Genomic DNA, 16,806 nt, shown 5'->3' with positions numbered 1-16,806 from the left:
CTAATATTTGTTGTGACAGGAGACAACGCAGGGTGGGGCACCTTATTGAATCAAGCTGCATCAGACACCAGTGTAATAGATCCCGTCTCCCGCGATGAATGCTGTGAGTGAAATTTACTGCTGCTCATTATTTACATTATGTGTGCGTAACATTACGACCAAACGCTCATTACGAAGTGATGACCCTTTTAATTTGTAATTGAATATTGACTAATGGTTCTTAATGATTACAGCTTATTGCACTGTATTAATTACCTGTTCTATACATAGAAAATAAGAGTTGCTCAGAGTTAGAGTTTTTTTTTTAGATTTTTATTACTGTGCTGTATAAGGGACACCAGTCAAAAAGCATCAGAAAGTGTCAAGCTTTTTAAGTCATAATTATAAGTAATATTGGATGGTTTGTATGTGTTTTGCGCACCTGGTCTAACGTTCACGTTAATGTGTGTGTCCCAGTGTTGCAGGAGTACCCAGAGAGCTGCAAGTGCTTTCTGAAGACTGAAGTCGCATGTGTGACGGCCAACTTACAGGATGTCCCGAAACTGTCTCCAAATGTCACCTGGCTGTAAGTGCCCTCTGTCTCCTCTCATACCCTGGCAGATTTACAAGATAATACACACACACACACACACAAAAATCACTCATAGTTAGTGGATGTGTGAAGCCATTTATGGTGAAACAACTGAGTTTGCCATTTTCAAATCATAATGAAAAAAAAAAAGTACCTAAAATCACCCTTATCAAAAGTTTCCATAACCCAGTTTTTAATACAGTGTATTGCCCCCTTCAACATCAATGACAGCTTGGAGTCTGTTGTGGTAGTTGTGGATGAGGTTCTTTATTTTTTCTGATGGTATAGCGGCCCATTCATCTTGGCAAAAAGCCTCCAATTCCTGGAAGTTCCTGGGCTGTCTTGCATGAATTATATTCCATGGGCAGTATACGCACAGTGCCCTGACGTGATTTCCGCCTGGACAGTAACATCGGTGCTGTCCTTCCTCTCCCCTATCTTTTACATTCACAATTAGCCGGGTCTCAGACAAATGAAGCGATAGCTCAAGATTTCGTAAAGATGATGTGACTGGAGCTGACATAGCCATTCATAATCCCGAGCTCAAAGTGATTATATATACACGCCTGTAGCAAATACTGTGCAGGGTGCAGGAATCTGCTTATAACCCGGCCATTACAAAACCATTCATTTGCTTCGGGCCATAAACTTCCACAAACACGAGAAATGAGGCAAACTAGCTTTTTTCTTCATTCATTGCTATTTTGATATAACAATTTATTTACATTTTGCAAGATTAATCACACTACATGGTTCATTTCATTTATATTTTGTTAATGATCACAGTTTTTGCATTCAATTGGACAAGCCAAAACCTCATTGCACAGTTTGCCAAATACAAATCTACCTTCTGCCCAAAACATGCTCAATGACTGCTCATCCAGCTACAGGTGCTCCTAACCATGAATCTGAAGATCATCCAATCACGGACCCCGCTCAAGCCGCGCCTTCACAACAGCCAATCACCGCAGCTGCTCATCCCCTCACCAGCCGTTCATCGCTCAGGATCCCCTTTTTAAGCTCCCTGGTCAATCACTCAGCCGTCTGCCAGCCGTGCTACGACCCTCCTCCACCCCTTTCTCCGCCCGGCTCCTCCTCGGCTCCGCTCATCAAGTGACCAACCCAGGTCTCTTCCACCACCACCAGGGTCCAGGCTCCAGGGAAGGTCATGGCTATCATCCGTCAAAGCCATGCATTCCATATCGTTCGTTCAGTCGTCCGACGGGGTCTGAGCCCCAATAATAATTCATGACACACCCCACTCATACCGTCATTCCGTTTCTGTGAGTCTTTTCAGGTTGAATTCTTTATGGAGATAATTAAGTCTCTTATAAACTGACTTTATTGTGTTAGAAAGATATTGGTTTTCAGACACTGGCACTTTTTATTCATAGTTTGTTGAAGTTTTGTGCTTACTCCTGCATTTATGGTTGAGCACCTTTTAACAGTATGCTCAATTTACTTTTGCTTCTTAGTGCTAACATCAACAAAAGTGTAAGAAACTCTATGTCTATGCAGAGTTGCAGACGACTGATGAACACTAACAGTATAAAGGCAGTTCGGCACCTTGGTAAGAGTTAGTTTAGTTCGTTGTCAGAATTGCTTTAAGATTAAACTCATGTATAAAAACTATTTTACTTACTTCTGTTAAAGTGCATTTGAAACCTGAATATAAATCGATCTAATTTGAGAGTAAATGCTTCATAGAGCCAGTTCAAGAGTTATCCATGTACCAAATCTGCACAGAATCTGCATTTCCCTCCTGCCTGTTAGACCAGTTAGATAATATTGGGTTGGTACTTTACTTTAAAGAAAGAGCCATCTGTGTCTGGATGGATTTCCTTCGGTGTCCCCCAGTTTTTAGATTATCAAACAAGTCGCTTGGAGTTTAAGTCGCACCAACCAAAAAATGCGCAATGAAGAAGAAAAAGACATATATAAGTCGCTCCGGAGTATAAGTCGGACCATTTGCAAACTCGTTCCTCTCGCTGTGGCCATCTAGCTTTTAGCCTGTGAGAGTTTTCTTCATTGCAGTAAGAGTAACCTCCGCTTTTCGCCAGTTCCTCACAAGTTTCTCGCTCACTCCAAACTTTCCTTCTGCTGCTCGATTACCGTTTTTTAAATTTTCAGTGGTACAAGATCATCAGATACTGATACACAAGCCTAGAGCGCCCTCTAGCAGCTGTCAGTGTGAAAATAGCAAACATTTGAAATTATATATTTTGATATATAAGTCGCACCTGAGTACAAGTCGCATCCCCAGCCAAACTATGAAAAAAATGTGCAACTTATAGTCCAGCAAAAATGGTAAACACGTTCCCTGGTAGTCTTCACACTGGGTTAGGGTTGAGGGTGGGATAAGAAAAATCATAGTAATAATAATAATCATATTACAGCTATGCTTTTTAATTCATATTACCGTAGTAACCATAGTATTGTGCTCTAAAATATTCAGTGCTCTTAGTATGGGTGTATTTTTTTCATATTTGGAAGTTAAAGCAAATGAAGAGGGAACTATTATGCAGTGAATCACAGAGATACATAAAACTGTGAGGTTTTGGGACGTCTAGGGGTCACACATGAGAGAGCTGCTCTAATTCTACTGCAACATTAGACCAATTTATAATGGGTCTAATATGATATTGAGTTTACTTTGGACTTTTAAAATATTCATCTTATGACCTTTGATGTCGTGACCTTTTAGCTTTTTGGCTTGGGACATGAACCAAAGAAATATGATGTAATGTAAATGGTAATCAATGATGTGGTCATAGTTTTGTGAGGGAGGGAAGGGAATTGTGTTTCTCAGACATTCCCAAAAGAAAACACTTTAATTCCACTCCCTGGAATAACATCAAAGCGCTTAAATAAAACCACAAGTCCCCAATGATCAGTAGCTGCGGAAAAGCAGAATATACAGGAAGAAGACCAAACAAAGCAATCAGTACAGCTTATGTTGTGTACGAGAACATGAAGGTAGAGAATTAGAAACAACATAATACAAAACTTTAAAAAAAAAAAAAAACTTTTTTTAACTTGAAAGTTAAAAAGAAAACTAAAACACAAAGGTTTTATGTCCCTGCTTGCTCACTTGGTTATTGTTTTTGAGATCTTTCTGACTATGGCCTCTTTGATGACATTTCACTATATAATAGAGTGTAATACAAAAAGCGCAAATCTGTCTTCACATAACACAAATGCTCTGTCACTATTGTCTCTCTGTTTGTTCGCGATGTACTGCCAAATAAATGAGCCCTTTTTAAAATACCAGCTATATTTGTTCTGCAATTAGATAGTAGCCCCAACCTCTAATATGTTTATCTAGGCATGATCGTATTATATCTAGCTGTACTGTATGCGCTTTTGCAGCTGACCATTCTGGGTATAATGCACTTTGCTTTATTAATAAACCTTTTGTTTGATTTCAGGTCTCTAAGAAGCAATAACATCAGGAGGTTGTCAGATTACACCTTCGCTGAGAATTCTGTGCTTGGGAGATTGTAAGTAGCAGATAGTTGCATTTAGTTTTTGGCTTTTGGACTATTTTTCAAAGAATATGAAAGATAACACAAAATGTTTTCTTTTTCACTCATAGTTAGTGGTTGTGTGAAGCCATTTATGGTGTAGTAGCTAAAATGTGCCGCCTGGCCTGTAGGCGTCGCTGCTGTGTTATGGGCGTGACCTCTGCCTATTTAAGGGGGGTTATCAGGGTGTGACGCTTGCACCTGTGAGGAGGTCTTTTGACCGTGTTACATGGCAAAATAAAGGACATTTTGAACCATACATTCTGAGTATTAGGCTCATTCAACAAGGAAACACGTGTCTGTAGTGGCTTACTGGCACAGGGCCACAGGCTTCTACATAAGACTTCTCTGATGGAAAGAAGTTGAGTCTGCCGTGTATCACCCTGTTGCTAAAGGAAAAGTGGCAGGCGGCTGCGGGGTAACTCTGGACAGCGAAAGAAGAGCGGAGCGGCCAGGCTTGTCTTACGGACAGCGCTTACAACTTCGGACTCCAATGGACACGCTCATCTCATTAAGACATGTATGATTTGTCAACTATTTTGAAAAAGGACTCTACAGAATATACTTTTTTGTGAAGTGGATGAGATGAGTTAGTGCTAAAAACAAGAGCACCATACCTACTGCGACATATGGAGGTGGTTCGCTGATGCCACTGGCTTCAGTGAAGTGAAGGTCCTGTTAGTGGCCACAGTCTCCTGACCTTTGAACCCCACAGTGGTTCGATATCATTGAGCCACTGTGGGGAGAGCTCAAACATGCAGTTCATGCAAGACAGCGCAGAAACTTACAGGAACTGGAGGCTTTTTGCCAAGAACAATGGGCCGCTTTACCATTAGAAAAAATAAAGAACCTCATTCACAACTAACACAAATGACTCCAAGCTGTCATTGATGTTAAAGGGGCCAATACACTGTATTAAAAACTGGGGTATATAAACTTTTGATCAGGGTCATTTTGGTACTTTGTTTTTTCATTATGATTTAAAGATATAAAACCATAAATGGCTTCACACAACCACTAACTGTGATCGGAAAACCTTTTGTGTTTCATAGTCTTTGAATAATAGCCCCAAAAAAATTCAAAATGTCTGCCAGGATATGTAAAATTTTGAGCGCAACTGTAAGTTCTGCTTTCTAGTTTTGATCTTGGAGGATCGATTAAAAACAGAACACAAACATTGCCAAAGTCAAATGTTCAAAGGCCTGTGCACTTTCAGTTTCACACCTTATCAATAAAGCCAATTTCAAATGAATATCCGAACCATCCTCTCAGCAGAGATGGATGGAGCAGTACATCTAGAATAATTGATTGATTTGATTTATTGTTTTAATTACAGTAAATGTTTTTGAGTCCTGCCTTTTTTGCCCCCTCTACTGAACCCGAATGTGTGATATCAAGCTGTATTGATTTGAAGTCACTCCCGTTTGGCTTCTAGGTGAAACCGCCGATATAAAACAGTGGAGGTAGTCGGCTGAGGCAGAACGCAGCCAAATATCATCCAAAAAAAAGTACAAATAGCCATGGGTGGAATGAAAATGGTTGAAACTTTTTTTTTTTTGGGCTTTGGTCTGAGCTGAAGTGTTTTGAGTGTAGCTGTAGCTGAGCACAGGGAGTAATGTTGGAGACCGAAGAATAAAATCCTGAAATGTTTTGACAATGTATGAGGGGGGAGGAATTTATAAGTTATCTTCCGCCTACTCCCTTTGGGAATATTGTTGCTGCGAATATAGTGACTCTATGTGTGACCTTGCAGACCTCCAAATAAACGAAACTAAACAATGGCATGAGTTATTACACGTTGTTACATAGAACATAACATTGTACTAAATTTGGCAGGTTCAATGTGTCAAGGGGAGTGTAAAATAAAATGTCGTCCTGCCTTTATTCTCCATAAGGCTCGGGGTCTTGTGACGGGTCTATCTCAAGTCCATAAAAGGGGTTTACGTCCCAACCATTGACGCTCCCACTCCCTTCATTGAGTCACTGGGGACAGAAGTGGAGACAACCCACAATCTTCCCAAACCCTCTTGAGTGGTACGGGCAATGACCCCACACATAAAAAAAATACTGATCCGCAAAACCAAATTTATTCCCACCAACAACAATGTCCGGGCATAGAGGGAGATCGTTCCAATCTTAAGATTCTAAAGGCAAAACTTATTTGTTTTTCTTATTATTGTTAACTCGCCATCTGCTTGACTGGCCTGTCTCTAAATAATCAAGTCTGGACCTGGCACCTGTCATTTTCATCTATTTTGTTTGTTTCTGTGTGGAACAAAAGGTTAACAGGGATAATTACCCGGTCATAATGAGTTGCAGCGCTGTCATTTGCATATAAAATAGTCTAGACTTACTGTTTGTTTCAAGGCGGACAATATTGCCCAAGTATGAAGGGACAATACAGGTCTGAAAAAAAGCCTCGTAGCGCTCCAACAAATCCGTCTTATTGACCAGTGTTGCTCCACAGTGACGCTTGTGTTTATGCATATTCGAACAGGCAATAAAAGTGTCTGTCTCTTTTACAGGTTCCTCCAGAACAACAGTCTGCAGATCATCTCCAAACATGCTTTCAGTGGCCTCTACAGTTTAAAAAGACTGTGAGTACGTACTACTTTACATTAGTAATAGAAAAGCTTTTAAATATTTTGATGCTTGACAATAAGGGCTGGGTACCGTTAACTTTTTTGATACCGGTACTTTAACGATACTTGGTTTTCAATATTGATACCTGAACTTTACTATTCTCAATACCTATGCTGAAATATTTGTCATAGAACCATAAAATAGATTAACAATGTTCATTTATTCCTTTTCCTTCCATTTCATTTCTTTTACATTTGTATCATTTGTTTGAGGTGAAACAACCAAGAAACTTCCTTCAACAGCAAAAGAGCAGAAAAACACTCTAGTATTTCAGTATTTCTAATTTTTACCCAAAGTTAACACATTTTCCAAATGTTTTCCCTAAATTTTTCCCATTTTTTTCAAGTTTTTCCTCCAATTTTTCTCCGTGTTTTTTCCTAATTTTTACCCAATTATTATTATTATTCGAGTTTTTTCTCCTATTTTTTTTCCCAATGTTTTTTTTTTACCCCAATTCTCCCCAAATTTACCTCAATTTTTTCAACTTGTCTTTCACTTTTTTTTCTTTTACATTTTGATGATCAACAGCATCAAATCTTAAATGAAAATCTTGTATTTATTTATTTAGTACCTGTTTTCTTTTCTTTTTTCAATACCAGCAGTACCTAAACTATTAACTCCAGGCTTGTCAATAATTATTCAAGAAAATCCAGTTGGTTTATTTAATGGACTGATCATTATCATTAGCACCAAGTGAAGTGGATATTTTAATTAAGGAGGGGCCGTATTGTTCGCTTATACCTTTTGAGGTGGTGGCAAAAACCTTTGAGCAGCCCTGCTATACAACACAAGCTTGGTTAGTATTAATAAAATGGTGTCTATCATATATTGAGGTATAGTATTAAAAATGATTCATAGATTTAGACCCTTTGCCGCACTTTTTATGATCAGGACGCACTAAGTTATCAGTATGCAGGGAACTGAGACTTCTTTTTGCACTTTCTCAAGGTGTCAGATTAAAACCAGTGTTTCTTCCTGTCTGCTGAAATTGCATTTTGCCCAGACTGTGAAGCTCTATGGTAGCCTAACAGGGACAATCAGTTTTCCAAGTGGACATGAGGGCTGCATAGACATTAGGGGGGAAAAAACAGCTACAGAAGTAGGAATTATTCGTTTTTTTGTTGATCTCTTGTGTCGTCAAACACAGGACTGCTTTTTCTTTCAACAACAACTGTCCTGCTTATTGACAGATTATTGTCCATACAATCTGTGAAGGAGGGGGACTGAACTCAAATGAAATATATCTCAAGTTTGGATTGAACCTACCGCTAAACATTAGGCATTTGTCTGTGGAGGCTCTCATTCATCCAGGGCGTATCCATAGTAGAAAAGCTAAATCATCGACTGGACTGGGTTTTGGTAAAGTTGAGGACGTTTCGCTTCTAGTCGCAGAAGCTTCTTCTTAACTCATACTGGAGCGGTCTATATAAGACTCAGGCTTTGTCCCGCTCTATAACGGCCGATCGAGATTAGGTGAACGACCCTTTGTTAAAGCAGTTCTAAGTAACTTGTGCCCCTAGAGGCCATAAGCGCCACTGCAGGTGTTGTAGCATGTTCCATTTTTTTTACTCATTAATTGTCCGTGAGAGTAAATACTACACTGGCAGAAAAGATAAAGGGAGAGAGGGATATTATACATTCAATTACACAATGGAGATAATTTTTCCATTGTGGAAGGTTTTTATAAAAGTGTAAACATCACTGTGGCTGGTGAACTGTAAGTTAACTTTCTCCTTGGCTTCAGTGAAGAATGTTACAAAGATAAATTCTACTGCATAAGAAAGGATTGACATTACAGGTTCAACACAGTCAGCCTTAAAAGTGCAATCCATTGTTTCTCCGCTCTGATCCCGAATGGAGTTTGACATTGCGGTCGTCTCTTATCTCATATTCACTTTCAATTGCTTCTTCTTTGTGGCAGGTTTTTGAGTGAAAACTTGATCGTGTCCCTGAGTCCTGGCGTGTTCAAGGACCTGCATCAGTTGGAGTGGCTGTGAGTAGCATCAACAAAACGCTGCCACTGTTTTTCTGTTGATGGTTTTTTTTATGGTAAAACTGGTGTTGTTAGGGAGTAATGACTGGTCTGTCAGAACAACAGCAGATGTTATTATAAAGCAAGTGATGACCCGAAATTACAATGGTAAACACATTGTCTAATTGACGACTGAATGCTTTGCTCTTAATCTTATCTGGGTGGAGCTCTTTTTTTCCGGCCAAAAACAAACTAACAAAAAATAAATAAACTAACTTTCAAACACTAAGAAGCACAACTTTGACCAATCGCGCACCAACATCTTACCAAAAACAACCCAAATTAGAGAATGGAGTTGTGTGTTTTTACATCAAGAACAGTCTCAAGCAAAGAGGGAGCATTTAATAGTGGATTTGAAACAAACTGGGTTTTTAAAGTCTTTAGTTTCCTGTGTGGAATCTCACTGCCTTGTGTTGTAAAATTTGTTCTTAAGTGTTATTGAAATGGGATGCGCTGCACAGTCTCCTTCAGCACGGAGTGGCTCTGACAGTTTTATTTGAGGTTTCTCGTAGTTCCTGAACACAAACCCCTCGTTGCACATAAAATCGGTTGTTTATGAGGGACGCCAAGAGAAAGATGCTTTTATTTGTCTCTGTAATCACCATGTTAAGTTGCAACATCACTTTTGAGTGCAAATCATGAAGGAAATGGTCAGAGATTAAATATTTGGCCTGAAGACTGTTGGACTCAAAGTGAACCAAACATCTGCAGTGGTTTCATTAAAAAATACTAATGAATAAAAAATATTTTTTGTGGGCTCTCAAAGTGAAATCATACACAGGAACCAAGGGAAGAACACATTATTGATGCAGCAATACATATATTTGAAGCTACAGTGTCATTTTACCATCAATAAAAGGGACTATACAGAGTTTAAAAATGTTAAAACTAAGTATTTTCCTCCCCCTACATGTTCCAGCCATGTCCTAATGTGTAGAATGAGCCCAGACCAGTTCACTACAACTGCCTCTAAAATCCTGCAATGTCACTCAAAAACGTGTTAATTCGGGTCCGAAGTGCCGTCATGCACGGGCAAACTTGCATTTTAAGTGTGTGGCAGACAGATGAATAAGTACATTGTGTGCCAAATTATTCTGAAAATGATATTCAACTCAAATGAGAGTCAGCATAATTTCTTTAATTAATAATCTTCTTCTTCAGTTTAATTGTTAGAGGATCATTTGAATGTGATTAAAAAAACCTCCCAGTGATAATAATATTAAGCGACTTTAGCACAGTTCAGAATGATTATGCACTGCAGCGTTTCAATACATTTTAAAAGTTGTAATTAACTGAAAATGGTAATTTGTTGAATTTGCAGCATTAGGAGGTCATATTTACTGAGATCAAAAGATATTTCTTTAAAAAACAAATTAACAGATCAAGTTACATTATTTGATTACAGCTTCAAAATGCTTGCATCCGTTAAACCGTGATTTTTTGGAGAGTTTCTGCTTGGATTTCTTTGCAGGATGTCAGAATAGCCTCGCAGAGCTACTGTTTGGATGAAAACTGCCCCCACCCTCAACCCAAAGGTTCTCAATAGGGTTGAGGTCAGAGGAGGAGGGGGTCCACATCATGAGTTTCTCTCCTTTTATGCCCATAGCAGCCAATGATGCAGAGGTATATTTTACAGCAGGACATGGTGCATTGTATGAAGATGATTTTGCTGGGGCTCTTCTCTTTGGACCATAGAAGAAAGTGGTCAGGCAGAAACTCCACATATTTTAGAGGTCATTTTTACACCTTCAGGGACCCTAAAGGGGCCGACCAGCTCTCTCCCCATATTTCCAGGCCAAACAGGACTCCGCCACCTCTTTGTTGACGTCACAGCCCTGTTGGGACATGGTGACCATTCACCAAACATCCACTACTCCATCCATCTGACCATCCAGGGTTCAGCACTCATCAGTGGACAAGACTGTTTGAAAAGGAGTCTTCATGCAGCCGTTTCTGTTCATGAGCATTCAATGAACAGTTTAGAGGAGGCCGGATAGAAGGTTTATGCACAACTGCAGCCTCTGGAGGGTCCTACACCTTGATGTTCGGGAGACTCCAGAGGCACCAACAGCTTTAAACACCTGTTTGCTGTTTTGTAGCAGCTGTTCTATTAATCTGTGTGTGCTCAGAATCATCCACAAATCTCTTAACAGTACGATGATTATGCTTAATCTTTCATGAAATATCAAAGGTTTTCATACCTAGTTCAAGGCATTCAACTGTTCCACGCTTTTCATCAGCAGAGAGATCCTTTTTCTTTCCCTTATTACTTGAAAATAATGATCTGCTTAATAAAGTGGAACATCCTTTTTCAGTAGTTTTTCCCTTAACTGGGCTTAACCTGAAAACTAATCATCACAGGCATCTGAGATTTATGTCAGTGATTCATAGAGCCCCGAGACACAATGTCATCCATGAGTTTGATTGAATTTTTTTATACCTTTATGTCACTGAAATACAATTTGCATAATCATTTGGAATTCCGTGTATGTTCCTTAAAGTTACAATGTTTTAGCAACAGTTTGATGTTGAAAGGAACAACCAGACTTGAAGCATCGCAAAAGCAAAGGTTTTTTGCCAGACCACAAGACCACACTGTCTATCAGACGCTTCAGGCCACATCATGAAAAATGACTCTGTCTATTATGCAGCCGATCCTAATACATTTTTAATAAAGTGGGTACAAATGATTCTTCTTCTTTTACAGGATGTTGGACCATAACCCATTAACCAGTCTGTCCCAGGACACATTCATTGGTCTCCAGTCTCTCATCTTTCTGTGAGTGCTGTGTTCAATGGAGTCTCTCATTTTGTTTACATTTTGTTTATTATTTTAATGAGGACCAGTGGAGCTGAGAGGAGAAACATTTGCTTCATTGTTTTCTATATAAATATGCTATATAAATTAAGTGGACCGGCTACAGCTCTATGATAGTTTTAAGTACATGATTAGACAATCAAGTATTCAATTTTTGAATGAAATGAGCTTTGCAATACTAAGCCAAGAGTACATAATTAAGCCATTTTAATATCTTTGTTCAAACATGGATATCAAACATGGCCGCCTCATTTCCATCAGATTAAATCCTTTCATTAGGTTTTATCTTTGAGTCCTCTTTGTTCTTCTGAACTTCCTGCTGTGTTGATTTAACACAATTCCATATTTGTTGATGGGGCATTCAAAATAGCAAAAGCAAAACTAACTTATTAGCTTATCATTTCAAACATTTTATAATTATACGCTGTGTTTTGCATTAATATATAGTCTGGTTCTGCTGAAGGTAATTTGATTTTCACTGAGCCCTAAATGTGTGGGTTAAATGAGGCTTTCTGTTTGAATATCCGCAGGTCGATGGTTGACGCGTCTCTGAAGCAGCTGCCTCACAGCTTCTGTGAGCACATGCCCTCACTCACCTGGCTGTGAGTATGAGTCATTCTGTCAGAAACACAGTAGTGTCATGGATGTCACTGTTCAGTACAGGCCCACTTGAGATAGATGGTATGCAGATGATAGCATGGAGCGAGTTTTTATTTATTTAAAGTCAAGAGTCAGCACAAAAGAAAGTTAGTTCCCATTCAAATCTTTAAACTTCTGGATGTCTTACTAAACACCAATAAATCGCTATATAGTCCTGGCACATTTTTAGATTGTTCCATAGCTCAGACGCTTTGGCGTGCTGCAAAGTGATGTGCTCTCATTGATGACGGTTTCCGGGCTCAGAAGAAGGCGATGGATCAAACAGAACAGGAACAGGGCTTTGTTCAGAGAGGCAGGCGATGAGACACAGACAACCTCTCTGTCTTTATGGCTTCAACGCAGTGTAACTCTGTCAAAATCCCACAGCAATCAGGACCCACAAAGGCCTTTTACGGCTGGTTTGTTTGACATCTTGTCTTTAAAGAAAGACAAACAGAATTTGGTCAAAATGCTCTGGAAAGTAGTCAGTTTTAACAGTTTGAAACGATATATTGCGGCAGCGTTTAGAGAGTGACATATCTCCTCCAGCTGTGGGCGGTGTCCAAACGCGATCACTGGGGTGGAAAGACTCGGATGCAGTATTGGGGTATAGACCAGTGGTGCTCAGCTAACTGGTAAGTCTGTCGATCCTCATCTAGTTCAGTTTAGTTTAGTTTATTAGTTTATTTAAGCAGTTAACATTTTTTTCCTAATTTACAAAAACACATTAAACAGAAAGGCGTAGGCTGAAGCAGGAAGCTTTTGAGCGCCTACCCCACATTCGACATAATAAACATTTGCATTTCACAGTGATACAATGTGAGGTCTGTATCCACAACAAATAAGAACTGAGCACAAAAATAATCAATATTCATTGAGTAGACAAGTGTCCTCAGAAAGGCATTTACATCAGGAGAAAATAAGATTATATGATTGGAAGTACTCAATTGCTTACATTTCCCTTAGGGAGGAAATATTTACGTTGATAACAGCATCTTAACACAGTGTGACTAAGTAACGCTATAATCATCATAACAAGGTGCTTGCGCCGTCAACAGCAGCATGCCTAACAAGAGAATGAGAAGTTCATGTGTTTCCCAGACCCAGGCACATACACTATGTGCATGCACCCGTTTATGAATTACATTTATGCTATTGCATACATCGAAATGACAATTATGAAACAATGCATTTATTATTATTATTATTACTGTTATTACTTTTATTATAATATGTTTTTGCATGAAGTGGAATCTTTTTTGCTTAATTCAGTGATCTTGAATTTAGCCGAAATCCTTGTACATTAATTGTTTGGATAGATAGCCTTGGAATCGATGCTTGAATCCACACAGCTTTTTGTTATTACACACTAACAAGGTCAAGCTGTAAAATGTTGAGCACCACTGGTACCACTAACATGTTTCCAGAAGAGGTTTGCTAAATGCTGTCAAATAGTTAAGACTGTTTATCAAACGCTTTTTCAAAAATAAAAAATACAAATAAAATACATTTCACTTGCATATCCCCCAGAGATCTTGGAGGAAACCAGATCCAGACTCTGAGCTACTCCATCCTGAAGACGTGCAGTAAACTGGAAGTGCTGTGAGTACTTTCCCTTTTGCCGTTCCACACTGTGAACCTGCTGCTGCTGCTGCTGCTGCTGAGGTTCTGGCGCTGCATTAAGGCTTCTCCCGAAAGAAAGAGTTTCTGATGTCCTTGAACCATATCTGAAATAACACACTCCGGGCTTTACTGTGCACCGAGTGGAGCCATTTGTCAGACGGTAAATCGCATTTTAGAGCGTGAGAACTGACGAGGCTGTAAAGTGATGTTGACTCCATGTTGTTCTTTTTTTAGACACTTTTATGAACCTCTTAACCCCAGCAATCCTTTTCTCCAGCTCAGCTTTACCCAAATCTTAAAGCTTCCCAACTGGAGCTGACAGCCTATTGGCCAGTGTAGAGCCTCATATTTTTTCCCACCGTTTTTTTGTTTTTGTTTTATTTTTGGGTAAAGCCAAACTGGAGAAAATGTGCTCGGTTCGGGGGGGTTAAGAGGTTAAACTGTGTGACTTTTCACAGTCTTTATATGTTGTCTGTACCATGGTTTATTATTTTATATACAAAGCTTTAATTGAATCGGTTTTGTCTTTTTTGTTAGTTTCAACATTTTCAACTTCTTCCATCTGGACAAAGGTTTTCGGTTCAAGTGCTTAAAAACTGCTCTATTTCGAGTGCATTTTAGTACTGACTAAGATGTGCCTTGTTTTTGTTTTGTACGTGATCAACGCTTCTGATTGGAACCTAAGGCACTCTCAAATTATGATGTTACAATCTAGTCTCATCAGTTAAAATGACTGTGTTTATTTTTCTGTGTAGGTATAATTTCCTTTTGTGAGCGTTCAGTTATGAACAAATCCAAAGGGGAATGAATTATAATCAAACTAAAACAACATAACGATGAGTCTAATTATTTGAGAGCAAAACAAAATAAAAATGACACATACTTCTTCCTCTTGTGTGCACAGTAGATTAAAATCTCCTCCTAAAATCTCCACCACCCACTTCTCCTCTTCATGCTGTGAATCCAGAGTAGAGGCTGAACAGACATTACTTGGAGGCAGTTATAGAAAAGTGTGGGATGTGTGAGATGTGTTTTTTTTCCAGGGCAAAAGTCAGTCTCAGAAAGAGTTTGGGTCTTAACGTTCGAATCAGAGATATCGTATAGTCATGAGTTTAAGTGTAGGCTTTCAAAACATGGACAACGCAGCTGAAATGACAGCGAAACTTGAGAATGATGGGATGTGATTGCTTGGTTTACCACGATGACCTCATAATCAGGAGAAAAACTTTCCCTTAATTATGGCTTCATGGAGTGTTTAAATTGTCACACAACTGTCTCACAAGTAGACTTTTTCTTTTTAGCGTCTGATGAGACATATTGGATTCAGTCATGGTCAATATATTGCTTTTTTCAGTAACTAAGGAATATAACATATTACTTACACAAAATACTGGAATATTAGTCATTGCAATTTAAGTAGCTCGAGTTACAAGTACATTTAAAAGTCTGAATGAAAAAAAGCCAAACTCCCCCCAAATAACGGACACTGGTGTATAGAATGTGCAGTCGTCAAAACAAAACAGAGAGAATGGGGGAAAGAGAAGGAAATCTTTGACTGCAGTTTTGCTCAGTGACATTATTTTCGGTTTATATTTTTACCAAAGTAACTCAAAAGTCATTTAAAAAAAAGTGGTGTAACTCAGCTACATTTTGAAACAGTATTGTGTAATACAAACATGTTATATTTGTATAGCCATACCCTTTGCTCTGCCCAATCCTGTCAGACCTTGGAAGCTAATCGGGGAAGGGCCTGGTCGGTACTTGGATGGGTGACTGTTTGGGAACACCAGGAAGCCTAGCACATGTAGTGAGTGAGTGAGTGAGTGAGTGAGTGAGTGAGTGAGTGAGTGAGTGGTTGGTGGTGGTCGGAGGGGCTGATGGCGCAGACTGGTTGCCTCGCTTCCGTCAGTCTACCCCAGGGCAGCTGTGGCTTCAATAGTAGCTTACCACCACCAAGTATGGAGTGAACGAATAATGCAATGTAAAGCGTCTTTGAGTGTCCAGAAAAGCGATATATAAAACCAATGCATTATTATTATTAATACAGAATATATTACAGTTTTAAAGTAACTTGCCCAACACTGTTTGAAAAGTTTGATCAGATCACACTGGCAGCCCTGACAACGTGTAGACTGGAAATAAACATTTAGTCCTCAACATTTGATTTGTGAGATGGAAATATTTTCTCAAGTACAACAATTTCACATGATTTCACTGTTTCACTTGGCATCCAAATTGAAACACCCTTTGGAAACAATTCACAAACTGTAGCCAGAATTCATGATCTCTGCATCTGCATTTGTTTTGTTTCTCTCCAGTTTTCCATCTGTGTCAATGATCTGTTTCTGAACACTGCTCACTGCAGTGAGACTCGTTTCATTGTTAGTTTTATATTCCTCAATCCTTGAGAACGCGGTCTTCTTTTTCCACCCCACTGCAACATGGGCACAAATACGGAAAAATTTTCTTATCTGGGTTCTGCAATATTGTTATGCATGGATTTCCACAAAGGTTTCTGACTAGCAATGTCACAAAGTAAGATTTTATTTTTGATACTACTGTACTACTACAATTACAACAAGCTACTACTTTTGTGGCTACTACTACGACTATTACTACAATTTGACCTGGCTACTTTTTAAAGATATGCTGTACTGTAGTTGTTTTCAGGCTGGTGCACTGCAGACAGTTCTATGAGTGTTTCACGTTCCTTCTTATGATAATATATAACTTCATGGACTTCACTGGCTTATAAGCACACCATGCCATATTTATTGGTTAAGGTGCTTTATTTGTCATTATACAACAACTGTACAATGAGTTTTGTCCTCTGCATTTGACCCGTAAGGAGCAGTGTGCAGTACGGGGGCTTATCTCCAGATGTGGAGCCAGGCTGATGGTCACTATCACCTGACTGCAGGATTCACCTATTGTACATGTTTTTGGTGTTGGGGAA

The 16,806-nt window shown here is 39.1% G+C and overlaps 1 protein-coding gene across 1 annotated transcript in view; it reads left to right on the top strand.

Annotated features, from left to right (window-relative positions):
- The window catches only part of rxfp2a (relaxin family peptide receptor 2a), a 42,975-nt gene that overhangs the window by 17,842 nt on the left and 8,327 nt on the right, over nucleotides 1–16,806 (top strand). The window contains exons 3-10 of the mRNA XM_079566547.1: nucleotides 20–103; nucleotides 457–565; nucleotides 4,000–4,071; nucleotides 6,621–6,692; nucleotides 8,660–8,731; nucleotides 11,478–11,549; nucleotides 12,119–12,190; nucleotides 13,758–13,829. Of these exons, the coding sequence (XP_079422673.1) occupies nucleotides 20–103; nucleotides 457–565; nucleotides 4,000–4,071; nucleotides 6,621–6,692; nucleotides 8,660–8,731; nucleotides 11,478–11,549; nucleotides 12,119–12,190; nucleotides 13,758–13,829 (625 nt within the window). The remainder of the gene's footprint in view (nucleotides 1–19; nucleotides 104–456; nucleotides 566–3,999; nucleotides 4,072–6,620; nucleotides 6,693–8,659; nucleotides 8,732–11,477; nucleotides 11,550–12,118; nucleotides 12,191–13,757; nucleotides 13,830–16,806) is intronic.

This window comes from Gobius niger (assembly GCF_951799975.1).
Source record: "Gobius niger genome assembly, chromosome: 11".
Taxonomy (NCBI): Eukaryota; Metazoa; Chordata; class Actinopteri; order Gobiiformes; family Gobiidae; genus Gobius; species Gobius niger.
This window is presented reverse-complemented; position numbering and strand designations above follow the sequence as displayed.